We start from the raw sequence: 19,886 nt of genomic DNA, 5'->3' as shown, positions 1-19,886 counted from the left end.
TATACATAAAACAATTTTTGCTACAAAAGTATTTGTACAGACATATCAAAGTTTTTCTTAAACTATATATTATTCATATTTATATATATACTTCATTACTCAACTATAAGCTTTAACATTGCTTCCCAGGTGGCTTAATATGCATTTTAACAATCCTACTCACATTTTTCTATATTGTTTTACAGTATTGTTAATATTAATGATGCAGACCTGTGTACTGGCTTAGATCTAGTTTTGAGTCTTGTCTGTTTTCAGTGTTTTAGTCGCCCTCTAGTGGCAACAGAAGGGTAAGATCTCACAAAAAGCACAAATCAGTTCACATTTCTGCAGATCAGCAGATCTGTGTCTGTACGGAAGAAGACAAATTAACCAGCCATGTGATTTTTAGCCAATTTTATTGAGGAGAAATTATTGAGGTACACTGTGTGGTTGCTCGTGGGGATAGTGGGAGAGGAGTTTGGAAAAACAACCACACCGAACAAATGATCAAACATTCTCGTGGTTTAAACTTCCGACTAGGTGGGTACCTCAAAAATAAACAATTTTCCATTTTATTCCAATGAACCGATCAAAACATGCCAATGTCCGATACATGTACAACATACAGTATAGGCTGTCTTTTTTACTTACATATATGAAATAACCTATTTTAAAGTATAGGCACTTAGAACTGCTCAGTGGAATCTGGTGGCAGACATTTTTTTTGTGATTTACAGAGAAGAAGCATCGTTGTTCCTCTCATCCAGATAGAGAAAAAAAAAAAAAAAGTTAAACCCGTCCAACAAATTCAGAGTGAAGACGACATGTGTGTGTGTGTGTATGTGTGATGTGAAGTTTGATGAGGTAATGCGAGATGGGCTCTCGCTCTATCTGTCCAAATTAACCTGAGGTACACAAACATTACAAAGAAGCAGCAAGAATATGGTAGAATATAAAGATACAAATGGAACAATTAAAAGGAATAAAACATGCTAATCAAAAAAGATCGGCAAAAACAAGTACTTCCAGTCCCGCACCAAACTGTGTTACGTTCCCTCCAGTACACATACAACAGAGAAGCAAAAGAAGACTTGTTACATATACACAATTTCATAATATAGCAGCACACAAGTGAATCACGATAAGGCATCTTTGTGTAAGACTAGAAAAGAAAAAGCTTCATAGCAGCAAGAGAATGATGTGTATAATCTAGTTTTCTCACTTTGGAATTATCTTTCAAATTATACACAAAACCTTTACAAGCATAAACATTTTTTCTGTTTAAAGCACTTTTTTTTTTTTGGAAAAACATTTGGCTTTTTTTGCACAACAGAACATGCACGGATACAATTTAGAATTTTTGTTTCCTAAAATGTAAATGAGGACTTTTGTAGCATTTCTGCTCATTGGGAAGTCGGTTATATATACAGTCAAAACGTTCACACCATGTAAACCCCTACCTACTCATGCCTATAATGCAGAAAACTTACTTTTAAAACTTCAGTTTAGAGAGCAGTTTACATAAAAAGAGCAAAAAAAAAACAAAAAAAACAAGAACAAAGAATATTTAGGACACAGTATGCGTGTAACTCTTTGAAAGAACTATTGGAAGGTTTTGGCTATGAATTAACAAAAAATTCAAGTAAGGTTAAATAAACGCACTGAATCAAAAAAAAAAAAGTCTACAAGTGACTTGGCTTTCCTTAGTTTATATTCTATTATACTATAACACCGATTATCCTACGTCTACTCACCTGTCGGGGCGCAGCTTTCAAGACAATGTGCGTTACCCCATGGGAATCCAGCCCAGAAAAAAAAAAAAAAAATCAAATAACTTAAAAGAAAAAAAAAAAAGACCCTAACAACCCACTGAACTCTCCTCAACCACCATCCCCTTACCATTCTTAAGGAGTGTGTTTTTAAAAGTGCATCAATATTGTTCAAAGTCGCCCACTCTCAAAAAAAAAAAAAAAAATTAATGGTGAAATTGATAACAGGAGAAACTGCAGCACAACTAATCCGATCCCTCCGAACACCACCAGGGATTCTCTCTCCTCCTGTGTGTCACTCAAGTATCGTGCAGCTGCAGAAACTTTTAGCTTAAGTTAACTTCCGCGCCGATTATTCATCAATCCAGACTTCTAGCATCCCCCCCTACTTTCTACATGCATTCTTTTCCAATAAAAACCTCACAAGAAAACCTTCAACCTGCGTCCATTTCCATCTCAAACCTGGTCATAAAGATAAAAACATGCCAAATCTTCTTTTTCCTCGTGACTACCTAGCTGAGGCTAAAAAAATCGCCTGAAAACCATCTACTAAAACACTCTGGAACATGTAGGAGCTAGACCAAGAACAGAACTATAATAATGTAGCCTCGCTGAATTATAATACATGTACATATCATCCTATTTACATACTGTACTGGTCTGTGGTTTCTGGCAGTGAAATCAATAATAACTGACCTGTGTTAACCTTTAAACAGTAGCCACTGCTCCACACCTCAAAGCCCCTCATGTTCTTCCTCTGTGAGCAGGCCCAGCCCACTCCTGGCCAGCATTTTTCAGCATAAATAGTAAGCAGTGCTACAGGTGCACAGTATGATAGATAGAGAGAGAGAGCGGCTAACTACAGTAGCGCTCCTCCGGCTGGATATCAGGTTGGTTTAAATGCCATGTACTGTATTATCAGCTATAGGAGTTCTCCTGCACAGGGGAGGAAAACCCGATAAAACTGTGAAATTGATAACTGCTCACAAAAGATGATAAAAGAGTAACATAACTAAATGCTAGCTAAATATACAATATTTATATTTATTTTTTACTAGGTTGTATCAAAAGAAATATGTATATTTCATATAATTATGCTGTTTTTTTTTTTTCAAGTATGAAAATATATTCAGGTTTCCATTCTGGGAAACCTAAGGCACTATCAAGTTTTTCAAGAATTTCTTTTTTAAATAGCTTGTTTGATTACATGTGGCCCATAAAAACAAAAAAAGGTCAAAGTACACCCAAAAGGGGTAGAATGGGGCAAAAAAAGGAGAAAAACTAGAAATTTCTTATTTGCTAAAAGTTCATGGATTGTCACACCGTCGCTCATGCGGAGCCTTGATGTAGATACCGGCGGCTCGTGCCTCCCTCGCTCCCGTTAGTTCATTGGTAAACAGGCGTGAGCGGTGTGTGCGAGTCGGGTGGTGATGGGAGCTCACAAGTTGACATCTCGAACATCTGTGGGGGTGCTGGACTGGTCTTGCTGCTCCCTCGCCTTGTTGCCTGCTCTGACGCCGCTCTCCTGCCGGTACTGCTGGCCCTGCTGCAGGCTGGTGGCCAGCACACGCTCTATTTGCTCCTGGCACGCCGTCAAACAATCCTGGAACAAAAAGGGTGTCAGACGTTGTTACACATGCACATGCTTCAGTTACACCTTTTCCATTTACACACCAACAAAAACAACCCTCTGGAGTCAAGAATAGTCTTAGTTCATTTTACTGACTTTCTATGGATTCATTTTGGTCTTTTAAACCTTTTCTTACTGTAGGTGCAGGGTATCTTTTAAACCCAGCTCATCATATACATTATTCTTGGTTCAGACCCCTTAGCATCACTTTCTAACACACTGGGTAACCCTACTTGTCAAACCATGAATTCAAACAAAACTACTTGGTTAAGTTTCGGCAACAAAACTACTTGGTTAAGTTTCAGTAACAAAACTACTTGGTAAAGTTTCAGTAACAAAATTATTTGGTAAAGTTTCAGTAACAAAATTATTTGGTAAAGCTTCAGTAACAAAATTATTTGGTAAAGTTTAAGAAATGGCAAAAGTAAAGATAAAGGGTTTGGTATCAGACCAAAGGGACACCAAGGGCCTGACACATTGTTGGTATTTGAGAACCCGGCAATGAGAAGAGTCTTTGTTCTTTTGTCAGCACAAATTCAATTGAAATACCAACTTTGTCAATTTAACCAAGTATAAAGCAGCCAGGAACCAAAAAAAGGTGCCTATAAAAATGTGTTTTAGCAGATAAAAAATGTGTTGGTCTTCAGACAGAAATGAGATATTAGTGATACTTGTTCACTGTATTCACTGATAAATAGCGTGTTTGATCTGTGCACCTGTCTGCAGACACTGGCGTGCAAAAATCTGGTATTTTATCACATTTGAGGTGCAAGTTGTTTAACAGCTTTGGTCACATGCATGGCATACCAGCAGGGAATTATGTGCGTTGAGGTAGGTGGTCCTGTCTGCATCATGACCAGAACAATGGGTACCAGCACGCTCCAATACCAACAACACAGTGCAGCGAGCTACATGGTGGGCACAGGAACCCTCTCTGACACGAGAGCGGTGCATGGCTGAGGTATGAACACAGGGGGGATGTGATGGGGCAAAGGACCTCTGTGGTCTGTCGGGGAACAGAGAAGCAGATCTGGACTCCCTTCCTCCACCCCCCTTTGGGTTTACAGCGCGGTCAGTCCCATGAGGAGGTCTAGAGGAAATGGCTTTGACCTACTGCACCCTGAACCACTGAGTTTGGGTGTAAAACAGAATATAGGACAGTGGGACCGGATGTTTTTGGACAACTTTTCCAGTGAAAGGGGATCCTCTGTCTCTCTGTCTGCGTCCCTCTGCAGGTCTGTGTGGGAGATGTGGGAGGTCTGGCTCACTGAGCCGGCTGCAGGACTCTTAAAAGAATGAACCGAGGCTCGCAAAGAGGCCAACATTCCTTTGAAATGTACGGATAATTGGAACCCGATGGGCTGCAGTCGGAGCGCCTGTTGTGACGGCTGGGTTTGCGGGGCCCTCGTCGCCAAGCAACGTAACCACAAGCTAAGAGGCAAACCGTGTTGTTCCTGTGGCCCATTGGCTGCGGCCTTTTAGGATTTCTACGCCTCTGAACTGGTCCTCTGGTGTAACAATGACTCACTGTCACAATGAAAGCACACACTGCCATAAATACGGGACAAGTTGTTTTAAGTTGTGTGAATTCTGTGCAGCAGCAAAAAACAATTCTTGAGTTGGCATAATTCTGGTTATGTCTGCTGAATTGTTACCAATATTGTTTATAGTTTGAGTTATTCATATTTAAATATAATTCCCATTGAGATCCATTGTTTGAATCCGAGCCAGAATATCCTGAACAAACTTCAATAATATGTCAAAGCTCTAAATACTGCATACTGATAAACTCTACAAAAATCTCATTAGAAAAGTGTGTAGTTCATGACTTATCACTATTTACATATTACATTTAAGTCAATGGAGGCCCATTCACTCCCATCATATTTTTAACACAATGTATAATGTAAATACCAAATTCATAATTCTTATTATTGCACATAAATAAACTGTGTCAAAGCTCATTATGCTGGCATGTACTTTTTATGACTTTATACAATACTTGAAAGTCAATGGAGGCCCATTTACTCCAACTGAATTTATAATGCAGCATCTATATATGGCACAAACTCCATTGATATTGATGAAGCACATCTCATCTCATTATGATGACATTTACGGTTTATAAATTGTTATGAGGTCATTTAAAGTATTGAAGTCAATGGAGGCCCATTCACTCTCATAGTACTTATAATCCAGCACAAACTCCGTTCACATTTCAATATGCTAATTAGTGCACACTAATAAACTGTGCAAAAGCTCAGGATGATGCCATGTACCTTTTTATGACTTACATAATACATGAAAGTCAATGGAGGCCAATTGACCTCCATTGTATTTTTAACACAGCAACTATATAACCTACAAAATCCGTACACATTTCAAAATGCTTAATATTGTACATTGATAAACTGTGCCAAAGCTCATTACGATGGCATGTACTTTTTATGACTTTCATAATACATCAAAGTCAATGGAGGCCCATTCACTTCTATTGAATTTATAATACAGGACGTGTACACAGCAGGAACTCCATTCACATTTCAAAATGCTTATTAGTGCACAATTATAAAAATGTATGAACGAGCATTATGATGGGATTTACTTTTTTTGACTTATATTATACATGGAGGCCTATTCACCTCCATTTAATTTTCAGCACAGCAACTATATAACCTACAAAATCTGTACACATTTCAAAATGCTTATTATTGCACATTGATAAACTGTGCCAAAGCTCATCACGATGGCATGTACTTTTTATGACTTATATAATACATCAAAGTCAATGGAGGCCCATTCACTTCATAATAAAGGACCTGTATACAGCAGGCACTCCATTGACATTTCAAAATGCTAATTAGGGCCCAATCATAAAAATGTATGAAAGAGCATTATGATGGCATTTAGTGTTTATGACTTATATAATACATGGAAGTCAATGGAGGCCCATTGACTCCCATTATATTTACAATACAGCTCCTGCGTGCAGCACAAACTCCATTTAAATTTCACAACGCTAATTAGTGCACACCTAATAAACTGTATGACAGCTCATTATGGTTGCATGTATACATTTATAAAGTCATCTAAAAATGTACTTAAGTGTTGACCTGCAGGTTTACGGATAACTTTGTTTCTCATCTGTCCTTTTTTTTTTCTTCTTCTGTCCTTTACGAACATATTCCTCCACCAGGAGGGGCACGCAGCTAAAGTGGGAGCCATGCAGAGAAATTGCATGTGTCCTACCACAAGAATGTGGGCTCTGAGTTTTAAGAAGACATTCCCTCTGCCGCTGCTCTTTATAGCAGCAGTCTGGCTCCACAGCCAAGAGCCAAACGCTCGCTCTGCCTCTCTCTCCATGAAAAGTAAATAGCTTCAATCTGCCACTACTGAAGTCATCGCTGTTGTTTACTGAAGGGCCTTTTATGCTGCTGTCGTGAGATGTTGCAATGAATATTATTAACAATGCATTGTTGTGCAGCACTAAAAAACTATTGAGTAATTACTTCTGGCAGGTATAAATTTCCTTCGCTGTTGCACTCACCACCTCTGTGTTGGTGATCTTGGCCAGCAGGTCTGTCAGGTTGTCTCGACTCAGCCTCTGGTCGCTGTGGTCCAGCTGCAGGCCACAGACGGCGGCTCCCATGCTGCCAGTGGCGATCATGGAAGGAGGGTTCATGGCAAGGCGGTCATCTGGCGAGGAAAGAGGAAAGAGTATTAATGTGCAATTAGTCGATCAACTTTGGCCTCCTGCAGGCCACGAGGATGGTTGCACTATCTCGGAGAGAGACTGAAGTATCTTCTACACTGTAATAAATTATTCTGTGGTCATTTCATTTTACAATATATTTGATGTATGTATTAAATATAAATGCGTCCTTGATTTTGAGGCAGTTGTTTAAGTAACTTTAATATAAAAACGTCTGAGATGGAATCTACTCATTTTGACCACATTAAATATAATCTTTATGTGTATGTGATTCTAAATCAAGTGAATTTTGAATGATCCAACAAAATAGAATTAGTCCGTTTTTAATTGACAGGCACTTCCTGTTAAGTTGTTATTAACTCAACTTGTAACTTAGTTAGATTTAATAAATAGTATTGCGTGCAATATGTTGCCTCAATTTTATTGAGTAGCTATTGTTTATCTTTTTTTTTTACAGTGTACACAATCTTGAATTAGATAAATGGCAATGTGTGTTACATTAGAAAAGCTAACCAATGTAATTAGGGGTAAAGTGCAAGAATTTGAAGAGGTATGGACACCCTTAATGGAATTTCTCAAGCAACAGTAGATTATATTTATCTGTAAGCATATTGAGTGTAACAATTATTATTTTTAATTATTTGTTGTAATTGTTATTTTATATTTATGTACTTTTTTTTACCATTTCATTTTAATTTTTATTCATTTTATTTTATTTATTTTGTGTGTATGTGTGTGCAGCGGGGTTTGCCTGCTTTTCATTATATGGCTAGTGCGGTGATTGTTGATGTGTTTTGTATGTTCTTATTAAAAATTAATAAAAACATTGTTAAAAAAAAACTAAACATGTGCAATTAGTCGAGCAGCAGCTTTTATGTCTTTGTGTCACATATTTGTGCCTGTCAAACCAAACAGCTGCAACACAGAGGAAGCAGAAGCGATGCAAGAGACGAACATGTGCCGCAGCTGAACCCGACTTTCCCACAGTGTGAATTTCAACAGACGTCGCTCCACGGTGTAACCTGTGTGGTTTCCTAGGTAGAAACTTCAGCTCTGATTAGAAAAGCAGAGTAGGAATCCTCCTACTCGCTGCGCAATGAGTTCCAGAAACGACTCCCCCCGGTACGTATCGGAGTTTAAAGGCTTAAGCGACAACAGGCCTGGACGGAGGAAGAGGCGGAAGAGGAGGCAGAACACCTCCGCATGTACTGAGCTGATTTTATTTTAATGTGTTTGTGAATGAAACCTTCCTCCCTCGCCACAACGGTTTATTTTTAATTCATGGGAAAGCTTGCGAGAGTCTTATCTGACCACCCGGAGCCCAGAGAAGGGGTGGGGTTGATGACATTTCTGTGGTTGACATCATGTTTCGTGAATGAATGTCTGCATTGATTGCTTGGTGTCGGGCCGGTGACCGGTCTGTCAAACACATTGTGAGGAGAGCGAGGAACAAATATAGATAGATCAGTTCACACTGCAAATATTTCTCCAGTTCACTGAACAAATCAGCCTAATCTAATTATTTATTTATAGCCGTTGGTTTAGTATTTTATGTTCACTTCATGAGCGGATGGTTTGATGGATAATTCATCAGAGAAATTCCAAGTTCGTACAGCATTAAAGTCAATAAATAAACCTATTGACGTTAATGCTTCAAATTAACTTGTGCCAGTACACTCTTTCAGAAATGCGTCAGAAACGTTTCACATGAAACTTGTGACAACACCAGTGTTACAGATTACTGTGGACATTTTACAAAACATTCCTCAAAGCACTTACTTCATTAAGCATTACCGCATTTCTACCACTGAAACCGGGGGCGCTGTTGTGTTATTCTAACATTAAAGCCGGGAAAGCAGATACGTCGTTTTTTTAGTATTTGTAGTTTTACTGAAATGCATCAGAATACTTGTGGGAGTGTCGCAATGCAACACGTTGGTTTTTTTAAAAACTTTATTGAAGGTTTGGGCAAATAAACTCAACTTCTCATGAAAGCCACAGGTATAAGCTCATATATTTCATTTCTATCTACTACAGAGGCTGAAAAATCTATTATTTAGTAGACGCGTTGACACTTATGTTGAATTTCCAGAAAAACTTCAGGTTTTAGGAGGTTATTTTAAAATCGCCCAGAGGTTTTACAGGTATTTTTTCCAGGCATTTTAGGCCTAAATGTGTTAATATTGGATCTGTAGACACCAAATTGTCAATACTCTCGTCACGTAATAAGCAAAAATCGGACTCTTTGAGTTTAAAAAGTTTAGCGTCGACCCTTAGCAGGGCTGCGAGAATATGCCTTTCTCCCGATTGAATACTATCACGATACTTAGGTAACGATTTGATATGACAAATTATTATGATTCCTGAGACTTTAACACTAGTCGGTGTGGAAAAAGTTGAATCGCACTCTTCTAGAGGCTGCATGTGAGGCAATTCGAGTTGCTGCAGTTGCTAAACGTCTGTCCTACAGACCGTCACAGACTACCAATATAAAAGCACCAACTTTCTTTCACCTCCAAATCGACAAAATAAAGCATGTGAATTTGAATTATATCCAATCAGGCAGTTCAAAAAAATGTATTCTAAAATCGCAATATTTAAGTGAATCTATTTTTCCTCACCCCCTAATGCATTTGTAACATATTTTTTAACAAATTAAGAGGTTTTTTATTAGAAAAATGTGGGCGGTATTACTTAATGCAATCATAGGATGCGAATAAGCTTGAAGCTACAATCTGGTACGATGCATCACACCGCTACATTTACGTCATTTATATCAAAAAGGCAGAACAAAATTAGTGGTGTTGGGAAAGTAATGTGATCGGTGTATGCCCGAACACGAGATATGTTGCGTGACAATATTATATCAATTAATGGACGCCAAGTATCGATATTCAGCGCTCCAGCCGTCAGTATTTTCAAGTTTTTTCCGGAGGCCGTAGCAGGCTCACTTTTAGGAATATACTGGAGATACTGGTATCATATGAAACTAGAAGATTTAAGGAATCTATAGGCACCATGTGCGTCAGGATATCGTGTCGGAAAGTTGTTAAAATAACGCTGCAGAGTTCGGCTTTTTTTTATGTTTCATTCAAATAAATTGTGCCAGTGAAGCTTAAAGTTGAGGAAAGTTTGATAAAATGCTGCAGTTGTTGTCGTCCATACATGTTTGATATCAGTTCAGTTCAGTTTGACTGAATACTTTGTTGGTCAGTCTGTGGGTTTGACTCTCATTGTGGAGAAATAAAAAGACTGAAGTGACATGAATAGACTGAGAATTTTCTCTTATTTGATAAAACAATTCTTGATTGAATTTAATTTTGTGGACACAAAATGCAGTTAAAGTGTTAAATTGCAATATATTGTATCGCAATACTCACCATATTGCACAATGCTTAAAATCTCAATAATATATCATGATAAAATCGTATCGTGGGGCCGAAGCACTGATTCACACCTCCGTATAACACTAGTAACGCTTTTATTTTCCTCCATTCTTGACACAGCTATCACAGTCATTTTTAGTGTGTAAAAACAAAAGCAGCACGGTAAAAATGTGCACCGTCACCCCCATATAAAAACAATATTGTGCTCGTAAAACAACTATAAACACACCATCCATAAATGCCTTTAAGAGTTCATGTACTTTATATATTCCCCGAGTGGAGTCGTTAGGACTAACACACCCCGTGTTTTTAGGACTTTCTCCCAACTCAGCCAGTTAGGAGCTACTTTATTTTGTGAACACAGCCCCTGGAGGGTTTTCCATTATTACCATACGCAGGCTTCTTCCGGTCCCAGCACATGGACGTGACCAATCTTAAAAAGGCAGAGTCTTACCGCACAACAAGTCCAAACCCAGCACGTAGCCGTAGCCCAGTGCAAGCCAGCGGTGGTGGCCTGATAGCTTTGATTAAAACCCCGGAGCAGCCGGCTTCACTACGCCCATCTTCTCCTCCAGGGACCAGCTGTCCATAGGAGGAGCTCCTCCATCATAAGAATAACATCTCAACTCCATATAAAACTCCAAACATTTACATTACTGCACAACCACAGCAGGCCTCTCTCTTTTTTTTTTTTTCCACTGCGGCTGCTTTGTGCTTGGATATAACCAGCTGCTTATGAATAGCAGAGGCGACCACTGAAACACACCCAAATATAAAAAAAAAAAAGAAAAAAGAAGTGTGACACTAAAACGACGCTAAACGGGGCATGAAGCTCATTGAAGGAGCCTATGGTTCCAATAACTAGTTCCTAGTAAACGAAGGCCAGATCTGACCACAGTTGGTGTTTGTGAGGAATTTCATTGCACTAATGTGACCTTTTTTTTTTGTTTGATTCCCTTCATTGGATTATCTGAAAGGGAGGTAGCACATGAAAGGCAGCCTTGTGACAGAGCAGTGATGTATGTTCTGTGTCTTAGGTGATCCAGCTGTTGTATTTCTGACCAGGATATGAAAATATTAGGAGGGATTCCTAGTATAGGCAGAGGAATGCCATGAAAATTCACCTAGGGGAGAGGCCTGAGGGGACATCTGAGTTTCTGCTTCTCCAGAGCTGCTGGAGTTTATTTTGGACATGAGGCCGGGATGGGAGGAGGAGAAAGTGGGCGAGTGCCCTGACTTTTCAAAAAACCTGTCAACAAATAATACAGTTGAGCCGCACCTGATTATCCACACTAGGGCAGGGCGATATATCCATATAAGAAATATATCAATATATTTTTAAATGTGATATGGCAATTAGACCACATCGCATATATTGATATAGTTAAAAAATAATGTATATATAAATGCTGCCCTTACTAGGGTTTGTAATGTTTAGTTTATTCCTTTCTCGTATAAATATATTTATTTCAGAAAAAGATTGACCCATTTTATTTCATAGACTATTTTTAAGATATTTATATAAATTATCGACCTTTGATTATTTTTTTAAAAAGGTACTCCTGTTATACAGTATTTATGTTCACTTAATCCATTTAAGACGGGAAAGCATTATCGCATTTCTACCATTAAAACCGGGGGCGCTGTTGAGTTATTCTACCATTAAAACCGGGAAAGCAGATACGTCGTTTTGTAGTATTTGTAGTTTTTTCCACCTACTTTCGGTCTCTTGGCCAATGAAATGCATCAGAATATATGTGGGAGTGTCGCAATGCATCATGGGACTTTTCCAGAACTGAAATCATGGCGGAAGACGACTATAGCGGAGGGAGCTCAGATATAACAGCTATAAGCTCTCAAATACTTTTTGAATTTCATTTCTATCTGCTACAGAGGCTGAAAAATCTATTATTTAGTAGAAGCGTTGACACTTCTGTTGAATTTCCAGAAAAACTTCAGGTTTTAGGGGGTTATTTTAAAATCACCCAGAGGTTTTACAGGCATTTTTCCCAGGCGTTTTAGGCCTAAATGGGTTAAATAAACAGTTTCAATAAAACTACTTGTGAAATGCCATATTTGGCTTTGACCGAACATTTACTCTCATTTTGCGATAAAAATATCGGGATATATATCGTATATCGACATTCAGCCTAAATGTATCAGGATATGACTTTTGGTCCATATCGCCCAGCCCTAATTCACACACGGGACAAGATACGGTACGATAAAACCGGCTCCTTAAACTAAACGGAGCACTGACAGGTTTTTTTCCCCCAGACACTTGGTGAGGAAATGTGGAAATGACCACTTTAAGCAGCTTTTAGCAGCTGTGAATCAAAAACCTCTGCAACAGGCTGCGACTAGAAAGCGGATCAGGCAGCCAGTCGAGTATGCCGAGAGAAGAAAGAGGTCACAGATGACTCACGATGGGAGAATGTTTGTGTGTGTGGGAATATTCTGGTGGATGTGGGAATCACAAGGCAGCAAAGTGAGCGTGCGAGTGAGCAAACAAATCAGGAAAAAAAAAAGGGCTCATGGGATGATTTGCAGCTGTGTTACCTGTGGCACAGAGGGCAATGAATGTCTGCGTGTGTTTGCGGACCATGGCCAGCTTGTCTTTGGGAAGGGGCAGCCGGCGTATGATGTGCTCTATAAAATCATTGGGGGTGACCGAGGCCATGTTCCACTTCAACTTCCCCAGCACCACCAGCTCCCAGTCCTGCAAGACAAGAGAAGAAGATGTCAGTTGGTTCAGACTCAGCCTTCTTGGCAGAATCCACTCAGTCAGAGGGTTAAATGGCGTGCTGCCATGCCTCCATTGACCGTGAAAAAGATCACAGTCCGTCCCTATTCCCAGCGGAAATAGCTCTGTAAGAAGAGTAACATTTCTTCACTTTATCTCTCCTCGCTGTATCTTATTATCTGCGTGCCTTTCTCATTCCTCACATCCTTTGTGTTCATAACGCCGGCATGTGACAAGCTTTGCCCTGCCAATGAGACAGCAAGCCCCTTCCTTCCTGTCACAAGCCTCAAACAGCTACAGTGAGTTTGCAGCAGCAGCAGCAGCACGGAGCTGACTCTTCATACTGTCGGCTTTTGCATCAGCAAGAAAGGTGGACGCGTTTCATGATTCGATTTCCTGTGTGTTGAGTCAATCTTTACAAATCAAGAAAGTATTTGTGGAAAAAAACAAGTTTTTAAAGAAAAAGGTGTAACTGCACACATGCATTTTTGTGTTTTAAGGTGGAAAATTTGCACCAATATGCTGACATTTGGAAATGCAACTGCAAAACCCACAAATAAGACATTTAAGCACATGATTTGGTAAGGAAAAAAGTGCACTGCAAAAAAGGTGTGTCTAAAAAAAAAGATAAAAACACTAATTCTGAAGGGAATCATCTTGCTGCATGGACAGATAATTTTACTTGACAAGATTTCCTGAATTAAGATTGTTAATTCTAGAAATTAGCATGTTGAACACTTAAAATAAGAAATTAACTCTTAAATCAAGACAAATTATCCAACACTTCTAAGTTGTTGTTTTTTTATCTTGGTAAGAGACCAAATAAGAGACAGAATGAGCCATCACAGTCGTTATCAGATTCAAATATTGAACTTATTTGCACGCAGGCAACAAAATAAGTGCAACCAGCCAATCAGATGGCTTCTCAAGGGTTCTTTATAAACATCGGGCATCATAAATTAACACAAGAATGCAAATATTTTACATTAAATTGATTCAGACCAGCAGCAGTGCAAATTTGCAACAGCTACAACATGTGTTCAATGAAAGGTTTGAATTAAGGATGCACAATATACTCTATATCAATGGGAAATTTGAAATATTGTGCATTATTATATGAAATTATAGCCGATCTACCAGTCTACTAATCTACTTTAAGACAAACAATTTGGAAAAAGCAATATCTCCAAATCGTGCTTGTGGACTGATCCTTACACAAGCTTTTGAACCATTTTCATACATTTTTAAGTGTCCTGCTACACATTTTAAACATGCAAAATCTTGATTGTTTTCCCTTATTTCTTATTAAAACTACTTGGTATCCCAAATAAAAGTCCTGCTGCAGTGACGCATCGTCATTACTTTCGCCGAGAAGTTTATGTCTTTGGTTTATTTTTTGGTTCGTTTGTCAGCAGGAGTTCTGGAAACCTACTGGCTCCATTTCCATGAATGTTGGTTAAAGGGCGTAGAACAGGCCGACGCAGAAGTCAATAGGCTTCAGAGCGGATCTGAATCACAGGGCGGTTACACAAATAATTTTCACTTTCGTTACAATTGTATAAACAGCGCGGACGTGGTGGAGGTCCGCACTCTCGGAGTGACCTTTTAGTTTCATTATGATTCCAGAATTAGTCACGAGGAACACTCTAGAAGTTATAAATTACTAAGTTAAGTTTTATGTCTCTGTTTCACTGTAATCAGCCAGTTAGTTCTACGTTAGCTGCAGAGTTTCACTTCTTATGGATCTAATCAAGATTTATATACACTTAGATCACTTGAATACACTTCAGTTAGTCTTTAAATAGGCTTCCTCTTTCTACAACTTGCTGCCATATACATATCTAGACATTTTCCATGGTTTTCTTGACAATGTTTTATGTTATTATCAAGAAAACCATGGAAAATAGCTAAATACCAGCTCTTAAATTAAACTCTCATGAGCTTGTTTGTCCAAACAAATGTACCTTTAGTTGTACCAGACATTAAAATGAATAAGAAACTGAAGAAAAAGGGTGGTCTAATAATGTTTTCCATGAATGAATATATGGCAGCAAGTCGTAGAAAGAGGAAGCCTATTTGAAGACTAACTGAAGTGTATTCAAGTGATCTAGATGTATATAAAGTCTTGATTAGATCCATAAGAAGTGAAATTCTGCAGCTAAAGTCGAGCTAAACCGGCTGATTGCAGCGATCAGAATAAATGCTGATGAATTAAACTCCTCTCCTGCTCTACGTAGGAAGTGTCGCCTAAAAAGCAAACGTAGTAAAAACTGAAACCCCAACACCCGGCGGCAGGGACAGTCCCCCCCCTCCGTCACTAAACACTTATCTGTCATCTGAAAGGTCACATTTACGTGGGTTTCCTTTACATAACCTGCTGCACACATGCTTGCATTTAGCCTCGCTCTCAGCCCCGTTGGAGACTGTTGACTGAGAGATGAGCGAGAGGGGCGGAGGTTTTTCTGTCGGTGCTCTCACTTCCTGGACAGCTGCCCCCTGACACACACCACCACCACCACCCCCTCCACCCCCTCAAACTTCTCCCTTCCAGCAGCAGCACACTGTCCATTACAAGGAAGAGCTGCGACATCTTTGTCTGGCTCTTATGGCCTTCTCTGTGCATCCTGTCAGGATATCCAGGAATCTGGAGTCTTACGACAATATGGAGCATCTAATGGGATGAATGTCATTTCCCTCAACAGCTGCAGGCGACGTGGGAGGAGGATGTATAGAGAGCATGTGGAGCTGCTGGTGTAAATAAGCAGCAGTGGAGGAAGTACTCAGACTAATACCCAAATGTAAAAAATACTGTTTGTGCATTAAATGATTGAGAAAATGTTTATTTTGTGTGCAAAAGTCTTAATTTGTAGAGAAACTAAAGCTGTCAAAATACTAGATATACTAGAAGTATGATATGTGCAACTGAAATGTAGCAGAGCAGAAGTAGAAGTCAAATTTGTACTGTGAGAATATTGACTTAGTTATATTACACTACTCGACATAGCTTGTAAAGATTCCAACATTACCTGGTCACACCTTTTCAAGTGGGAGGATTTGTTGGTTTTCGTTAGAGCGGCAACTCATAATTATTACCTCTACGACAAAGAGGTGATGTTTACCATTGTTTTCTCTGGTGGAAAGGTGCGGCACGGTGCCAAAGAAGAACTCATTACATCTTGGAGTGGATCATGGGACGAATGCACAAATTATTTTTCAGTTAGTGTTGCATTCATGTGCTGTATTTCACAGCTGATCTGTTTCCTTTGCACATCGTTGTCACGCTAATACTGGAAACGGCTATCAAACTTTTGTTTAAACACTCACCGTTGAGCAAATAAAATACGACACGTGTTCTCTATAGTGAAACATGTTGTTTTGATGTTACGACTTGCAGCTCATGGACGCACCGAAGTTGGGAGAACGACTTCCCAACTCAGGAAACGGGAGCACGCAACGAGCACTAAAATGCACCATTGGCCTTGGCGGAGGTCTGCAGTCTCCGACAGTTGTTCTAATTTCCCCAAGTGACCATTTTGTCTAAAAAATGTCACAAATAGTACTGAAAGACCAACTATTGTATGCCTTTTGTAACTATAATATGTCATTTTGTTTATTCAAGGAGCTGTTCATTTTTACAGGCTATTTGAGAGACTAAAACCGAGAAATCTGGGCTTGAAAAAACTGACCGAAACTCATGTTTTTTCTGTCATTTGAGTGTTCATTTAGTACCTCTTCTGCTCCTCGTCCCTGTGATTGTAAACCCAATATCTCAGGATCACCTCCTGTACAGGCCCTTAGCAACTGAGTACATTTAATCTGCTAATGGGGACTGTGTGATACAGTAGAAAGCTCCAGAAGTTATATATGTGAGCCTAGAGCACAGAATGTCTGGTCAACTTAATACGTTTCATTTTTGGACTGTTGGATGGCACAAAACAAGCAATTTGAAGACATCAACTTGGACTTTTTCCAACTTTGTGACATTAGATTATTCAGGAAAACAAGTATGAATGAAAAAAATAGTTGCAGCCTTATATGGTGGCTCTCAAAAACAACAGCTCAAAGTTTGAGTTCATTAAATTAGCCTCATTTTGGCAGGATAGAATTAAATGTATTCCCTCTATATGCCATAAAGAGATATATACTCTCTCAAAATAGATGTATGGAGGTAAGATTAAAGAGCTGTTTTATTGCATAAGCCCTCCTATATTTACTTGAAATACTGAGAAAATCCATGTTCTGCAAGATATCCTAATTCTATGCTGCATTACTGGCACTAGATGGCATCACATGCCTCTTCAGTCCACATGGGCCCGAAGAAAGGATGTGGCTGTGTTGTGCACAGCTCCACTTATAAGGAAAATGGGATACTTCCTGTGAAACCAATATAGCTATTAGCATTATAAAATCATCCCAAAATATGACAGTGCATTTTCATGGTCTCGTGTGAATGAATGGGGCTTTTGACTCGCCCAGTCCTTACCAGCAGTTCCCGTGGTGTGATGGAGTTGTCTGTGTACATGCAAAGTTTTTCTGCAGAAAGCGGCCTGCAGTCCTTTAACTTGGAGGCCAGGAATATGCACACAGCTCCCAGAAGCTGCAAATAATTCTTTCTTGTGGGCATCACAGCTAAAAATCTGTCCAAATAATTAATGGCTAAAGGGAAGACGTCTTCATTACTCTTCTCCTCTTCACACACCTAAAAATAACACAGAAATGTAACAGAAAAATTAGCTTATAGGATGTAGAAAATAACAAAAATATAAAAGTTGAGTATTTATGCATGCTTTAAAACAGAAAAGCAATTAAAAGATGGGGGTGGTTTTGCTGACAAATGCACTTTTTTTCATGCAAGTGTTATCTTTAGGTTAAAACACTGATTTTTATGTCACTTTTCTCAAGTCAAAGGCTGCAAAGTCAGGGCAAGGCAGAAACAAATTAGTTCAATAGGAAGTCGTTCAGCAAAACGTCGCCATTCAACTCCTCTTCCTTGTTGGGGCTTGTCGTCTTTTAAAAAATATTTAAAAATAAAAACACACCATATAGAAGCTTTAAAACGTGTGCACAATGTCGAGAAGTCGTGTTAAAACAGTTCCCGACGGTTAAAAACCAAGATTTTTAGCGAACATTAAGTGATTTTATCATTAAAAATGAAAGTGGTTTTGCATGCACGTTGCCCGAGCAAAGCCAACGAGCCTGGGCCATTTCAAAAAAATTAATAATAATTATTAAAAAGAGGAACTGACGGTTTTTCGATTATGTAAATTAAGTTTAACTTCCCCTCTGTCGCCTGAAGTGGCTAGTTGGCAAAAAGCACCAAGTTTATAGCTGATAATCAATGTAAATACTAAGCTAGGCTACTTCTTTTGAAGCTGAGTTTTCTTCGTGGTGGAATTTCCGACTTCTCCCACGCCTTTTGGTGAGTCATTCTCATTCAATTGTCACACAGGTTAACATCCATGACAACTCTCCAAGAGCTAAAACACCCAGTTTATGAGCTAAACCCGGCTCAAATATGTGTAAACATGCAAAGAAAACTTATCTAAAGCGAGTTATCTCATGAGAAAAAGTGAAGTGGCCACAAACCTCGTGCATCCAACCTGCAACCATTCGTCTCATATAAGGCTGAATATCCTTCTGGACCCGCTGGAAATAGGAGCATTGAGGTAAAAACCTGTCCTCAATGGTTAATAAACTTTGCAACACTCTGTCATCATAGAGGATGTTTGGGTCAAGCTGGGCTCTCACGACTGTGTCCGACTCCAGGCAGAAAAGCTCCATGACTCGGCCCCCTTCTCCCCCCCTCCACGTTTTGTTGCTGTTTTTTTTTTTTGTGGTTAAAAAATACAACTTTTAAAAACTACTGTCACAATGCTGTTAATATCGGACTGGAGGAGGAGGAGGAGAAGTGGCCAGGATGAAGCATGAGGCAGAGACTGCTGGGTTTGCTCCAGTCCTGCTGCCTCTCGCTGCTTCTTCTGCGAAGCTCTGCTGCTCCGAGTCAAACCGGACACAACCAGGAGGACAACATCCGGCCGCTGCTTTCACAATAAAAGCTGCCGTTGGCTGGCACGAACTCTTTCCCTTTCTAACTGCAACTCTTCAAGAAACTGTTGATTCCTAACCAATTTTTTTTTTATCAAGAACTGCATCAATGCAGGCCTCAAGAAAAAGAATCCATTAAAAATAAAAAATAAAATAAAAAAAATAACAAAATGTAGGTTAATATGTAGGCTATAATAATGCATCTGTATCACTTTCACTTAATATTTTTTTTTTTTACATTTTTTTAACATATGTATATGTACTAATTCATGTTTTATACAGTTTATGGTGCACACTGTTAATATAGCCTACAGTATTTTCTGCAATATAAAAAATAAAAAGTCTCAAGAAAAGTATCCAATATACATAGGCCTATACATTTGAACTTTTCTTTATATGTTCTCTTTTTTCTTCTTATATATATATTTTTTACCTGTGTTTATATACTCATGTAGTGATAAGATGTGTGTACATACTGATCATATACATGCCTTTCCTAAAAAACATGAATACATTTTTGTGTAGGCTACTCTTGGTTTGAAAACATGCATGTGTGTAAATACACGTGTCTAAAAAAAAAAAAAGAAAAAGAATCCAATATATTTACACAATTGTGAAATTT

The 19,886-nt window shown here is 38.9% G+C and overlaps 1 protein-coding gene across 1 annotated transcript; it reads right to left on the bottom strand.

The window, feature by feature from the left end:
• Window positions 1-378: 378 nt before the first annotated feature.
• LOC131960817 (G1/S-specific cyclin-D2-like) lies at window positions 379-19,335 on the bottom strand. The gene is made up of 5 exons (XM_059326085.1): window positions 18,806-19,335; window positions 17,703-17,918; window positions 13,036-13,195; window positions 6,926-7,074; window positions 379-3,351 (listed from the first exon to the last, which is right to left on the bottom strand). Exons 1-5 carry the CDS (start codon window positions 18,998-19,000, stop codon window positions 3,187-3,189), a joined length of 885 nt encoding a protein of 294 aa, XP_059182068.1. The 5' UTR covers window positions 19,001-19,335; the 3' UTR covers window positions 379-3,186.
• Between the last annotated feature and the right edge of the window lie 551 nt (window positions 19,336-19,886).

This window comes from Centropristis striata, chromosome 22 (genome assembly GCF_030273125.1).
Source record: "Centropristis striata isolate RG_2023a ecotype Rhode Island chromosome 22, C.striata_1.0, whole genome shotgun sequence".
NCBI lineage: Eukaryota > Metazoa > Chordata > Actinopteri > Perciformes > Serranidae > Centropristis > Centropristis striata.
This window is presented reverse-complemented; position numbering and strand designations above follow the sequence as displayed.

Excerpts from the sequence above, each read along its gene's own strand:
- LOC131960817 (XM_059326085.1), bottom strand. The coding sequence starts at position 19,000 with ATGGAGCTTTTCTGCCTGGAGTCGGACACAGTCGTGAGAGCCCAGCTT. Across the intron at positions 7,075-13,035 it reads CATTGCCCTCTGTGCCACAG|ATGACCGCCTTGCCATGAAC; the intron begins GTAACACAGCTG and ends TTTCCTCGCCAG. Across the intron at positions 3,352-6,925 it reads AGATCACCAACACAGAGGTG|GATTGTTTGACGGCGTGCCA; the intron begins GTGAGTGCAACA and ends TTTTTGTTCCAG.